Source organism: Mytilus trossulus, chromosome 3 (assembly GCF_036588685.1).
Source record: "Mytilus trossulus isolate FHL-02 chromosome 3, PNRI_Mtr1.1.1.hap1, whole genome shotgun sequence".
Taxonomy (NCBI): domain Eukaryota; kingdom Metazoa; phylum Mollusca; class Bivalvia; order Mytilida; family Mytilidae; genus Mytilus; species Mytilus trossulus.
This window is the reverse complement of record NC_086375.1, coordinates 26487769-26502451: the sequence shown is the minus strand read 5'-3', so window position 1 is coordinate 26502451 and position 14683 is coordinate 26487769. Positions and strand designations below refer to the sequence as shown.

The window sequence follows — 14683 nt, the reverse complement described above, 5'->3', positions numbered from 1 at the left end:
ATGGAAATTATATTAAACTCCAAAAATAAATAAAAGAAATCATGCATTATTATTTGATCATTGACAGAAATGTCTGATATATTTTCCATTTGTGGATCTATATTTTCATTAGGAATGCCTTGTGCCAAAATTTGTCAAAACCACAATTAATTCATTGTAATTATTAAACCTATTAGGGATTGCAACCTGTCTAAATATTTTTTTTAATGAAATTACATTCAACATCTTGTGTTTTGAATAATTTGCTTCAATGGAAAAGACTAAATAGTACTTTTTTTAAATCTTTCTTGCAGCAAGAAGAACTAAAACCAGTCACAACAGAAGAACAGAAGAAGTTAACAGATTTACAACAACAGGCTGCTCAGTGGCAACACACTCAGCAATGGCCACAACAGTGGCCTCAACAACAAGCTCAACCACAGCAACAATGGGCTGACTATTCTCAACAATACCAGCAACCACAGATTGCTGCTCCTGGTAAATAAAACAGTCTCTTTTAAATTATGATGAAGGCATTTTGAAACATTATCAGGATTTGATTATACATACATTGTGTATATCACATGTATAAATATGTATTTTGACAAAATTTTCTGTCATATGCCTAAAAAGGAGCATTTGAAATTTCTACAAACATAAAATCAGACCACAATTGAATAAACTCATTCATAGATGTAGAAATTTTTGAGTTTGGAAACACACTTTAAATGTTAATGATTAAAATTTTCAAATAATTTATTTGAAAATATTTTTTCTTGTTGAAGTGTCATCACTGAGGCCTTTTCAGGATTTCTATACTCTCAAAATTGAATAGCACTTGTTCCCAAAAAATTTACCAACATGACATTAATAATTGAAAGTATCTCTGTTTTGACCTGCATATATGAAACTGAAAGAGTTATAGCAAGAGCTTATAAATTGGCAATGTATTTTACATGTAACTCCCTATTATGTCTAGATATAAAGACCAAAAAAAGCAATACAAATTTACCAGAATTGACATTTATTTGAACATATTGAAATAGACTTGCATCATATTTTGACCAATGAGTTGGTGTTTCATTAACATATATCCCATATTTGTGTTATACTATTGAAGATAATCTGGCAAGACATATCTCAGAAAGTTATTATCTTTGTCAAAAAAGGTTAATACAAATGTTTTTATAGTTACAGGTGATGATGCTAAAGTACAGTTTGATGCTATACAGAAAGAAGAATCAGAGTTTGAACAACAGTACAGTCAATGGAAACAGCAATATGAAGACTGGAAAAATCAAAATCAAAGTATTTATTTCATATCGCCACTATTTCTATATAATGATTAATGAAAACTATTATTTTGTGATCAACAAATTTTTTATTATTTTTTAACAGTTTGTGACAAATTGTTTTAGAGTTTTGTCTGACCGAAAGACAAATTTGGACTTTTCTTCTATATATCTAAGCAAAATATCTTCAAATTTCTTTCTGTCTGAATGAATTTTTGTCGGACAGACATAGTTTGGGATACACTTTTTTAATGATAATTGCTCTTTCTGTAATGACTTTAAGATCCACTGCAATATGTGTTAGTTCGCTTCAGCTGATTATCTTTAAATTTCTTAAAATTTTAGCTGATATCTGATCACTCGGGATTGGATTGGTATTAATACAAATTTAAAAAATACCTTGAAAATACTTCAGTGAGTAAGTGATTAATGCATATTAGTGTGAATATTTGGGCTTATAAATCAATCCTTGAAATTTGATAACTTGAAAAATATTTTCTAAAACAAGTACCTATTTATCCCGGATATCCAATTTTCCATACATTATTCCTGAAAGAACCTTCTACATTATATTCACACATCAGTAATCAATTTCACCAAAAAATTGTAAAAGAGAAAATTTGTTTTTGTCTTAATCGTTTCTGTATAACTTACTATCAGCTTTAAACATCATTATTTGTGAAAACTAAATTACAATGGTTAAATACTTTCAAGTGCGTCTCCATAGAAAGGTGCCTTACTACCATGACTACTATCTAAATTTTAATAAAAAAAAATATAATTTCTGAAACAAAATCTTCATGAACACATGTTCATGATGTTCCTGTCATCTGAATATTTAACATATATATATTTCATGTATTTCCAGATCATCCAAATAAAGAACAATTTAAACAGTATGAAGCGCAATGGCAACAGTATGAACAACAAATGGAGGATAAGAAAAGAGATATTCAACAAAGAAAAACAGTTGTCCAGAGTCATATGGCAATGGCACAACAGCAACCTCAACCACCAGGAATGCCAGGTGTACAACCTGGAATGCAACAGCCATTGATGGGACAACAACAACAAGGAATGCCTCCCAATCAACAGCCTCCGATGCCCAACCAACAAGGAATGCTACAGCATCAGCAAGGAATGCCACCTAGTCAGACAGGATTACCTCAAAATCAGCACAGCATGGGGCCAAACCAGCAAGCAATGCCACAGAATTCAATGGGATTGAATCATCAAGGAATGCCACCAAATCAACCAGGAATGCCATCGAATCAGCAAGGAATGCCACCAAATCAACAAGGTATGCCACCAAATCAACAAGGCATAGGTGGTCAAGGAATGATGTCACAAAACAAAGGCCAGATGAGAATGGGTGGACCAATGGGAATGCGACAAAGTAATCCACAAAGAATGGACGGACCTGGTGGGCAGCGCATGCGGTTTCCACAAAATGATAACATGAGAATGCAAAATTCTCAGCAGATGAGAATGGGAGGACCTGGTCCCAGAGGCCAAATTAGAATGATCAATGATGAACAACAAAAAGGTGGATTAAACCAGAATCAATCCGGATTTGGAGGACCTAGGCAAAGATTTCCTGGGGGTCAGGGCTTTAACAACATGCAGAATCAAAATCAAATGAACAGAATGCCTGGACCAAGAGGACCATTGATGAGAGGTCCAAGACCAATGACTCCTGATAATCAGTTTAGACAGCAAAATATGTACGGTGAGGAGGAAGGCCAAGGGGATAACTTTCAAGAGGAAGGCGGAGAAGAGGACATGTGTTTAGAGGATGATTCTGAAAATTCTTTTCAGGGATCAGTTGACAATCCATTTAGACGACCGGAGATTGTGCAGATGATGGCTAACGACGAAGATGAGGAAGAGTTTCCAGAAGAAAACATGGATGGGAACATGATGGGGGGTCCAAATCAATTTAATAGAATGCAAAATATGAATATGAGAGGTAATGGTAATGGTAATAATAGGATGTTGAGAGGACCCAGTCCGAATAACAATATGCAGATGAGAGGAAATTTTCAAAATAGGGGGAATCCCCGAGGAATGGGAGGAGGAGGACCAAGAGGAGCAATGTCAAATCCTAACCAGATGAAACCTTTAATGAATGCTCCAATAAATGCTCCTCAGAGAATGCCACTAAAAGGGGGACCTATATCATTAATGGATATTAGGTTTGATAAACCACCTGCACCAAAAGTGACTATAGATGAAAATGAACAAAAGAGCGATGAGCAAGATAAAGGGTATGTATTTACTCTTCAAAATACCAGTTATTAAGAGAACTTCATAACAGATGATAGCACCAAATAGGAAAAGTGTCAAAGCTGGTAGTAACATTAACGATATATGATTTAGTTTCATGCAGTTTACATGCATGACATGAGGTATACATATGGAGATATGGTATGAGTGCCAATGAGACAACTCTCCATCTAAGTCGCAATAGGTCAAAATACAGCCTTCATCACATGGCCTTGGCTCACACTGGACAGTAAAAAATCTAATTTCACTGTGCAATTGATTATTTCTAGCGTTTAGGGGTGTCTTTAAATAAAACACTTAGACTGAATAGCTTTTAATCTCTTGCATTAACATCTTATATTTATATTGTATATAGACATTGAAATAAAATAGTTATATTCTATATTTCCAAAGTTCTACATGATTTTCTTTCAGAAATCTGGCATTAACCCTTTCCTCCATGAATTTTTTTATTTTACGTACTTGATTTGCATAGTATTTTTTCAATAAAAAAATTAACATCAGGGTATTAATGCATTGTGAAAACAAATATTTCATCAATGAAATTCCAGTCAGATATTTTCATGAATATCATTTTTATATTAGATACAATTTTTTTTGTAAGTCTGATAAAGTTTTTTCCAAAGCAATATGTTTCCACTGAGGCACTACACAGGCATGGAAAAGCGTCATTATGGAGTAAAGGGGGTGGCGTCAAAGGGCTTCATCATGGAGGAAAGGGATAACTGATGTCATTTTGTTGATTTTAACTCCAGATAGAAGTGCAATGTAAAATGAAAAGAAATATACAGAATTCATATTAATGTTTTTCTTTTATACTTACAGTGAAGAAAACAAAGCAAATCAAATCAAGAAGGTGAGTTTTTTTAAGAAAATATTTGTTTAAGAGTATCACTGTTGGGACATAGAAATAATGGATGTCTGGTTGATTTGTCATGTAAGCCCTCTCATGTGTACAATTCTGACTAGATTTTTATAAAAAAATATATCATAGGTACATTTCACTTGTAATTTAATTGGCACGCTAAAAATTTAGTCCTGAAAACAAAAGTTGGCACTGCATTCTTTTATAGAAAAAAATGGTATGATATACACAAAATCACTTCACACACATGTCTGAAAGGAAGAACATAAGCAATTGTCAATTTTACTCCATATAAGAGTTATTGCCCTTGTACTTTGAAGACAGATTCAAACCCATTTTGCCATAGCAGTTCAAGAGAATCTTCAAATATTAAAAATTATCACCAACACAAAATCTAAAAATGAGTAAAAGAGGGACGAAAGATACCAAAGGGACAGTCAAACTCGCAAATATAAAACAAACCGACAACGCTATGGCTAAAAATGAAAAAGAGTAACCTTGGAGGAAATAGTCAACTGTACATTTATGGCTAATAGGACCTTTGTATGATCCTGACACTGACAGCAGGAATCCTGTTGAGTTGTTCACTATTAACTTTTTATTGCAGGAAAAGGAGATCACAGAGCCAGTTGGACCAATTCAAAAAGAGTTTGCTCTTGGGCAGTCTGAGAAGAATGCTACATCTGGTTTAGGAACAGGGAAAGGAATTCCTGGTCTTGGTGACGGAAAGGATGCTCTTGTTGTGGAAAAAACTGTAGAGAAAAAGGAAGACAAAGAAAAATCTCCAACTGATGACAAATCAACTGAAAGTAAAAACATGAACGAAGAAAAACAAAATTCTGAACAGATGCTGGACATCCAAAATCAAGGACCAAAATCACTGATGGGACAAGGTATTAGACCACAAGGGCCTGGTATGAATCAACCATTTGGTCCAGATCAAGGACAAGGTCCTAGACCATTTAGTCCAAATCAAGGACAAGGCCCAAGACAGTTTGGTCCAAATCAGGGTCAAGGACCTAGAGGATTTGCTCCTAATCAAGGACAAGGTCAAGGGCCTAGAGGATTTGCTCCTAATCAAGGACAAGGTCAAGGGCCTAGAGGATTTGCTCCTAATCAAGGACAGGGTCAAGGGCCTAGAGGATTTGCTCCTAATCAAGGACAGGGTCAAGGGCCTAGAGGATTTGCTCCTAATCAAGTACAGGGTCCTAGAGGGTTTGCTCCAAACCAACAGGAGGGAAATGAATTTGATGAAGACCCTGAACAGATAGATCAGATGCAAGGCATGCCTGGTCAGGGACAGGTTGGAGCAAGAGGCTTTGGTCAAAGAGGGACAAGAGGACAATTTCCTGGTCAGAGAGGTGCTAGAGGACAAGCACTAGGCCAGAGAGGTGCAAGAGGACAAGCACCAGGTCAGAGAGGAGCAAGAGGACAAGTTCCAGGTCAGTTTGGTCCTAGGGGTTTTAATCAGAATCAGGGACCAAGAGGATTTGGAGTTCAAAACCAGATGGGACAGAATCAGCGAATGTTAGGTCAGTTTGAAGAAGAAAATTCTGAACAATATGGAGAACAAAATTTTGGACATTCAGATGAACCACTTGAATTCATGGGAAAATTCAATCAAAATAAGGCTGACAGAGGAATGAGAGGTCGTGGTAGAGGTCCGATGAATAGAGGTCAGTTGATCAGGGGTCGTGGACGAGGAAGAGGTTGGCAACATAATCAGTTTCAGGAGGAACCTATGAACCAACAACAACCTCCTCAGCCTGAACCAGAACCTGAAGTTTACAATGAAGAGGAGGTGAGTTCTGAAATTAACAAAATAACACTGTAAATTAAGAAATTATTGGGACGTTTTTTGTTTTTTGAAAAATACAACAGTTATAATCGCAATAACTTAAACTGGCATTTAGAAATTTTTTAATGAATTCATCAGGATTTTTCTCAATACATGTAAATGTATTGCAATAATTTAAACTGGCATTTTGAAATTTTTTAAATGAATTCAACAAAATTTTTATCAATATCGCAGAAATTAAAATCACATTTTAGTCTTAAATGAAAAAATTGCAATAATAAATGCACACAAAAATTTCTGAATTTCCAGAAGTTGAATGGGAAGCTTTTTATTGTAGATTTGATATTTCTGTTATTCATTAATGTATGGACACAGGCATTTGTCTTTGAAAAAAATACCTAGGTATATACTTTAATAATAGACAAGGTACCTAACTTGTATATTATCAAAATGGCAAAGGGTTGTGAACTTCAGTTATATTTCATTCTTAACTTGCCTTGAAAGTATATCAACCCTAATAATCTTGTCTTCTCAAGGCTGATTGGAAATGTAAATCCTCCCAATGAATGATTAACTAATTATTATTATTTGATTTTCAAATATAGGAAAAAGAGAGATTGAGAAGAGAATTGGAAGAAGAAGGTGAACAGTGGATGGCGACACACCAACAACAACAAGAGGAAATTAAGGAAATTGAAAAAAGAAGGGTAATTATATCTCATCAGAGAATTTGAAATATAAGTTAAGGTGGTACCCAACACTTTCAATAAGATTAATTTAGCTCGTTTAATTTTCATAAAATTTTGACAAAGTATTTACTTTGACCCTTTGACAAAAATATAACAAAATCAAAAAAATTGAACCAACCAATTTATCAGAAAAATTACACTGGTTATATAGCAGTTTGACAAACACTAATTTTGATCATTGAGAAGCTTAGAAATTCCCTTAACAACACAATGTAATTAAAACGTTTAGCTGATTTTACAGAGTTATCTCCCTGTAGTGTTAGGTACCACCCTAACACCTGGTTACTGCTTTTATAAGTAAGGTCTATATTCAGAATTCAGTTTAATTGAAAATAATTAGAGTATACAAAATTAAATTAAATGAAACATTTATATGAATAGCATATAATTTTTTTACTTTACAGCAGATTGACTTGAGTAGGTAGCCAAAGGTAGTATATTTGGTTAGCTTGCTTGTTAGCTGAACCGTGAAGACATTATCAGGTCAGGTATACTACTCTTCTTTCGAAGTAGCCTAGTCTAACAGACAAATAGATTGGTTATCTGCAGGACTAGTCTACTCTTAAAGGAGGGTAGTTTACCTGACCTAACAATGACTTCACGGTTCAGCTAACAAGCAAGCTAACCAACGATATAACCTTTGGATACACACTCAATGAAATCTGCTATATTAGAAAGTTTTTAAAAAGGTCACTTATTGGCAGACCCTTAGAGTAAACTTGAATATTGTTTTAGTTACTCAAAATTTACTTAGCTTAAATCTGTGGTGAAAGTTAGCCTTCTAAATAAGGTTATTGAAATATGACATTACTTGTTTTCTCAAATTTTTTATGAAAACATGCACTTATACTCTGAGATTTTCTTCTGAGATCACTTTTTACAAATCTTAACTTAATGTAATACCTAAAGAAACAGTCAATTCTGGCCACCTACACCTGATGCACTTAATGCCACAATAGAAGAACTAATTTTATTGTACATTACTTACAGGAGCAGTGGGGAGAAAGGCGAACACCACCTTTACATGGAGACAGATTTGACAGACCACCATTTGATGAACGACCGCCATTTGAAGATCCTTATAGAAGAGATCCTTACCTTGATAGGATGGATCCATATTTTGACAGGAGGGATCCATACTATCCAGACAGAAGACCCTATGAATATGATCCTTACGGGTTAGTTCTTACTGGAGTATAACCTGTGTAAAGGGAAATAACTCTTTAAATCCTTAAATCAGTGATATGTTTTGTAGTATTTCTGATTCATTATTAAACAGAATTTAGAAAACTATTTTAAAAGATAATTGGCACATACTTTTTTGCCTCTGGATTCCATGGAAAAAAGAAATGATTTTGCTTAATTTTATGAAAAAGGAATGAAAAAAAATCAGAATTTTGAATAACTTAAGTGCCGCTAAAAAAACAATCGAAAAGTTGTTGTTTACAATAATAGGAAATTAAAAAAAATATGTGAAAATTGCTAATAAGTTCAGTAAGAGTTTATGCAAGCTTTTATTAAGTTTGTCCGATCTGTCAGCTCACTACTAAATAAGCTTCTCCCCTGGTTTGTTGTGGACAGTAGTGGTGATAGGTACTTCTATATATCATTGTGTTCTTACAAATGATAAAAGACATCAACCTTATGAAAAAAAAATCCACAAGTAAGCAACATAATTTGTTTATTAAAATGGTTCACTTCAACAGCCTCATTAGAAAATAAAACTTTGAAAGATGAGTCCAAAGTATACAAAACACAGAAAACAAGATTTCTCCATGTTTACAAGCTTATTATTTTGTGCAAATGTTTATATTTTTTAGCGCTAGACCACATGACTATTATTACCCTGACCGATATGGAGCCCCACCACGGGAACCATCGCCTAGATTGTTTGTAGCACCAGAAGTTATAGATCATGGTCACAAGTCAAGTGGACTGGCAGATTATCCAACAGACAGAGGTATCAACTTTATCTTAACTGCTTTATCAGATTATTCCACTTGTCAAACCTATGTCTGTCACACTTTTCTGAAGCACTACAGAACATATTATGATTTCATATTTAGTCTGCAGCTTGTGAGCACTTTTCAGATCTGTCAGACACCCTGTTTCTGTGTCCTGTAGCCATTTTCACAAAAAATCTTAAGTGTAAAATTTATAGTAAGTCTAAAATATTCATTAACAATTCAACCAACTATTTTTATCGTAAGATTAAATTACACGTATATATAACATAAACAAACGACAACTACTGTACATCAGATTACTGACTTAGGACAGGTGCAAACATTTGCAGGGGGATTAAACGTTTTAGTGGATCCAAACCGTCTCCCTTTTTCTGAAAAAATAGCATATCATCACAACATAGAAAAACACATGATAAAATATCAATTGGCAGACTTAAGATTTTTTGTAAATAGGGCTACTGATCCTTTAAATTTTTCCAATATCTTGATTGAACTTAATTTATCATGAAAAAAAAGCTAAAAAGAGAACAAATTGACTTTTGTATGACATGCTTCTGTATTTTCATAAAAAAAAACATATGAAGAAAGCAAATTGATTTTTTTTTCTTTTTCAAAAGAGCCAATAGAATACAAACCTCCACAAGTTATAGATTATGGACATGGTAAATCATCAGACGATGCAGCACCAAGTTCAGGTAAGACTAGATTAGTCGTACATATATATCATATCACTGTAACAGGGAAGAAAGCAGTATATTATGTTTTACACAGTGCTTATTACTACAAAAAGCAGATCGATTTTTAAATTTGGTGGCATCTCTTTTGCTGTTCATGAGTTATGTCCTTAATGCACATAAGAATTGCTAAAAAAAATTCATTTCTAGTTTGCATCAACCAAATGTTATGAAACTTATACACAATGCTTATAACCACAAAACACAGATCAAATTTGAAATTGGGTTATGTCACTTTTATTGTTTTGAGTTATGCCCCTTTATAAATGGAAAAATTGTTAAATCTGTCATTTCTATTCTTTTAGTTAAGTTTGCCATTACCAAATGTTATGAAACTTAAACACAATTCTTACTACCACAAAATACAGATCAAATTTGAATTTAAGTTGTTTCACTTTACTGTTCTAGAGTTATGCTCCTTTACAAATGAAAAAATAGCTTATTTTTTTGTTCCTTTGTCTTACTTACGCTAGCCTCAACCTAATGTTATAAAACAATCATATTTGGCTATACCATGGTAGAAATATATCTTCATTTCATTTATATGTCCAAGTTTTTTTCTTCTCTTAGATATGTCTCATGGTTTCAACCCTGACAGTCGACCAAGCTACGACAGGGAATCTGACTTCAGTAGAGATAGCCAGTACTATGAAAGGGACAGTAGAGGCAGAGATAACAACAGAGATAGCAGTAGAGATGGTTATGGAGATTATTCATCTTCATCATCGTCACGGGACAGAGACAGGGATAGGGACAAAAATAGAGATCGAGATAGGGGAGATAGAGATAGGGATAGGGATAGAGACAGGGATAGGTATGTCACTCTATTGGGAGATAGAAATAGGGATAGGGATAGAGACAGGGATAGGTATGTCACTCTATTGGGAGATAGTGATAGGGATAGAGACAGGGATAGGTATGTCACTCTATTGGGAGATAGAGATAGGGATAGGGATAGAGACAGGGATAGGTATGTCACTCTATTGGGAGATAGAGATAGGGATAGGGATAGAGACAGGGATAGGTATGGGTATGTCACTCTATCGGGAGATAGAGATGAGATAGGGATAGAGATAGCGATAGGTATGTCACTCTATCGGGAGATAGGGATAGGGATAGGGATAAGGGATAGGGATAGAGACATAGACAGGGATAATAGGTAAGTCCCACTTCACTGAACCATCTGTACATGTTAATGAAAATATAAGTGATAATGTAAAGACATTAGTCATCCGTATATGGCACCATTAGTTATGTTAAATAAGTATAATAAAGATAACCCAACATTTAATTTAAAAGGATACCACCATTTATTACTTTTCAAATAATTTACATAAATTTTGCAGAAAAATAATTAAAATTGTTGAAAAGAGTCACTAGTTTCCATACAAATAACCAGTAGCTACACAACTTAGATGTCTTCTTTTGAAATTTTCAGTCCAAGTCAATAAGATGGTGCATCATATCAAAGCTGTAAAACATTTTGTTGTTTTTCAAGAGTTATCTTCCTTAATTGATATAAATTATCATCATGTTGATCATTTTTGTCGAGCCTTCGACTTTAGTCAAAAAAGCGAGACTAAGCGATCCTACATTCCGTCGTCGGCGGCGGCGTCCACAAATATTCACTCTGTGGTTAAAGTTTTTGAAATTTTAATAACTTTCTTAGACTATACTGGATTTCTACCAAACTTTGACAGAAGCTTGTTTATGATCATATGATAGTATCCAGAAGTAAATTTTGTAAAAGTAAAATTCCATTTTTTCCGTATTTTACTTATAAATGGACTTAGTTTTTTCTGCAGGGAAACACAACATTCACTCTGTGGTTAAAGTTTTTAGAATTTTAATAACTTTCTTAAACTATCCTGGGTTTGTACCAAACTTGGACAGAAGCTTTTTTATGATCATAAGATAGTATCCAGAAGTAAATTTTGTAAAAAAATAAATCCATTTTTCCGTTTTTTACTTTTAAATGGACTTAGTTTTTCTGCAGGGAAACATTACATTCACTCTGTGGTTAAAGATTTTAAATTTTTTATAATTTTCTTAAACTATCCTGGGTTTGTACCAAACTTGGACAGAAGCTTATTTTTGATCATAAGATAGTATCCAGAAGTAAATTTTGTAAAAAGATAACTCCATTTTTTCTGTATTTTACTTTTAAATGGACTTAGATTTTCTTCCCAGTTAACATTACATACAGTCAGCAAAACATTTATTAGATTCATTAACTATCCTAGATTTTTACCAAATTTGGACAGAAGCTACTTATAATCATAAGATAGTATCAAGAGGAATATTTTTATTGATTTTTACCTCATTTTTGTTGCGCCTGCGTTTTACAGCAAAAGTAGGCGAGACACTGGGTTCCGCGGAACCCTTACAAATTTTTTGATAACTATGAAACAAAAACAAACTGTGAGATGAGTATATCTTACTAAGACCAAAATTAGAAAACAATAATTTTATGACATATTTTGCACATTGAATTGAAGATTCTACAGTATTCATTCTTTCTTTATGAAGACCGTGAATTAGGTTCACCAGCATTGTGATGATTCAATTGAATGATTGACATGTTTTGTTTTAGTAGGTCTAGTAAATCAGTTCATGAACCGAAAGTGGAAACAGTAAAAATAGATGATTTACTGGTTCCACCTGGTAGAAAACACAGACCGCCACAGATTGTGGTTATGTTGAGAGGACTTCCTGGGTCAGGAAAAACATATGTTGGCAAACTAATTAAGGTAAATAGAGTTGACATAATTTTAGAAAGAGCTATTGAAGGGGTGCTCCATTCAGATGTTATCCAGAGAAGGCTTTGAAGATAGAATAATCACCTGTAGAAACTATTTTGTAGACATACATTTAAGACATGTATGTACAATATTATATACCATACTCACCCAGTTGCCTTCCCTGAGTCCCATATATGTTTAAAAATCTGAACTGGACCCTCAAGTATCCTGGAATATGACCAAAAAAAACCATCTGAATGGCATTTTTTTTTTGGAACAAAAATATGCAGGAATGGCTATTTGTGTGATATTAATGTGATTTTATAGTTTGAAGTTTCGTTTATTTTACAAGATACCATTTACTGTTTATGTTTAATTATAGTGAGTAGAACTTTACCAAAATGCTTTTGCTCATAAAGGTCACATACAAAGGAAGTCAATGCCAGATTTAATGCATTTTGATTGACCAGACCTGAGATCAAACCACAATAATTTTAAGTCAGAGTTAAACTGCAGTTCAACAAATCTATAGGTGAATCTAGAAATAACAAGTGGTGTAAGATTTTGCCCAAGGTTTTTGCATGTCAAATATTCACCAGGAGTACATTTCTTATCCACCAATGAAACAGCTATCATGCAGTTTAACAGATAAGAAGCAATTTGTTTTAAATTATACCACATGACGAACAATTACATACTTATCCATGGCTATGTATGTTTTATTCTTACTATGGGTTGTATTTATTTTAGGATAAAGAAGTTCAGCATGGTGGTGGTGCTCCCAGAATGCTTTGTTTAGATGATTATTTCATGACAGAAGTCGAAAAGACAGAAAAAGACCCTGAAACAGGCAAAAAAGTCAAAAAGAAGGTTAGTTTGATATTATTATACTTCACGTTAAAATGCCATATTTTGATTGGCTAAGCCAAGGGTGTCAATTTACTCTATTACATGGCTGAGCGGGTGACAATTTTTTTTTAATGTTACCCTCTCGTCTAGACCAATCAGAAATCATCAATTTAAAGAACAATGAATTGAATTTAAATCAAGGAATTAAATACAATGCATAAGTTCTACATTTTGGCTCAGATTTTGTTATCTACTGTTAAAATGAATAAAATAAAACATCTTGCTTGACTTTTGTTGTATTTTTCTAATGTCCGTAACGTTGTTATGAATGTGACGTCATAGAAAATACCTTTAAAAGAAAAGTAATCTGTAAAAGCCAATAATGATAGGACATTCAGTATAATACATTGAATAACACATAGCTGAGAGGGTGATAGAGCAGATTGGAATCCCCCGAAAAAGCATTGTCAACCTTGGCTTCGCCGCGGTTGACAATGTTTTCTCGGGGTACCAATCAGCTCTATCACCCTCTCAGCTATGTGTTATTTATATAATGTATACTGTCTCAGGCAATGAATGTTTTTTTAGGAAGACTTTACATGATATTTTATTTAATCTTGTTAAATTCTGAGATCAAGTTGAGATATACAGATTATTGACGAATATCAGAGGGTGCTTCTTAAGTGAAGAAATTATTAGTTATTTATTCAAAACCTTGTAAACTTTAGATAAGGAAATGCAATAAAGTTGTGTTTATTTGACCTACATTTTATGATGTGAAAACTCTTTACATTCGATTAAAAATCATAGCTGTCCATATATTTCTTAATGATATTTTACAGTTATAGACTTATTAGATACTTTTAAGTATAAAAAGAGAAGATTTCAGGGATAACATAAATCAAACAGACTATTAGAGAGACTGAAGAACAAAAAACTAAGACTATAACTTGATGATTTTTCATGTTTTATTACAGGTCTTAGAGTATGAATTTGAGGCAGAATTAGAAAGTTCATACAGGAAAAATATGTATAAAAGTTTTAAAAAGACAATTGACGATGGATTTTTTCCCTTCATTATTGTTGATGCTGTGAATGAAAAAGAAAGACATTTTGAAGAATTTTGGAGCTACGCAAAATCTAAAGGATTTCAGGTAAGCTAAACTAGTTAGATATTAAACTGTTAAGCTGACTTTTGGCAAAAACTCAAATTAAAAAGACAATTTTTCCTCAAACCAGCTGACAAACCTGTGTCTCAACAAAAACAAATGAATTCATAATTTATGAAACTTCAAACCAACTGACACTTAATTTTAGAACTCAATTGTTGTTCTTTTTGAAATAATTTCTGAATATTACAAAATTAGTTCTAAAAATAGGAAGACAAATAGAGATCCAGTGTTAATTTATTAATTACCAGACT

The 14683-nt window shown here is 33.4% G+C and overlaps 1 protein-coding gene across 3 annotated transcripts in view; it reads left to right on the top strand.

Annotated features, from left to right (window-relative positions):
* The window catches only part of LOC134711058 (YLP motif-containing protein 1-like), a 34860-nt gene that overhangs the window by 1420 nt on the left and 18757 nt on the right, over positions 1-14683 (top strand). Inside the window, exons 2-14 of one of the 3 annotated variants that reach the window (XM_063571488.1) lie at positions 294-477; positions 1177-1287; positions 2140-3538; positions 4383-4413; positions 5030-6223; positions 6826-6927; positions 7960-8147; positions 8790-8929; positions 9554-9631; positions 10241-10484; positions 12264-12420; positions 13162-13281; positions 14238-14414. In XM_063571488.1, coding sequence (XP_063427558.1) covers positions 294-477; positions 1177-1287; positions 2140-3538; positions 4383-4413; positions 5030-6223; positions 6826-6927; positions 7960-8147; positions 8790-8929; positions 9554-9631; positions 10241-10484; positions 12264-12420; positions 13162-13281; positions 14238-14414 — 4125 coding nt within the window. Of the gene's footprint in view, positions 1-293; positions 478-1170; positions 1288-2139; positions 3539-4382; positions 4414-5029; positions 6224-6825; positions 6928-7959; positions 8148-8789; positions 8930-9553; positions 9632-10240; positions 10485-12263; positions 12421-13161; positions 13282-14237; positions 14415-14683 lie in introns of all 3 variants that reach the window. The other 2 variants (XM_063571487.1, XM_063571486.1) reach the window with 2 other exon arrangements.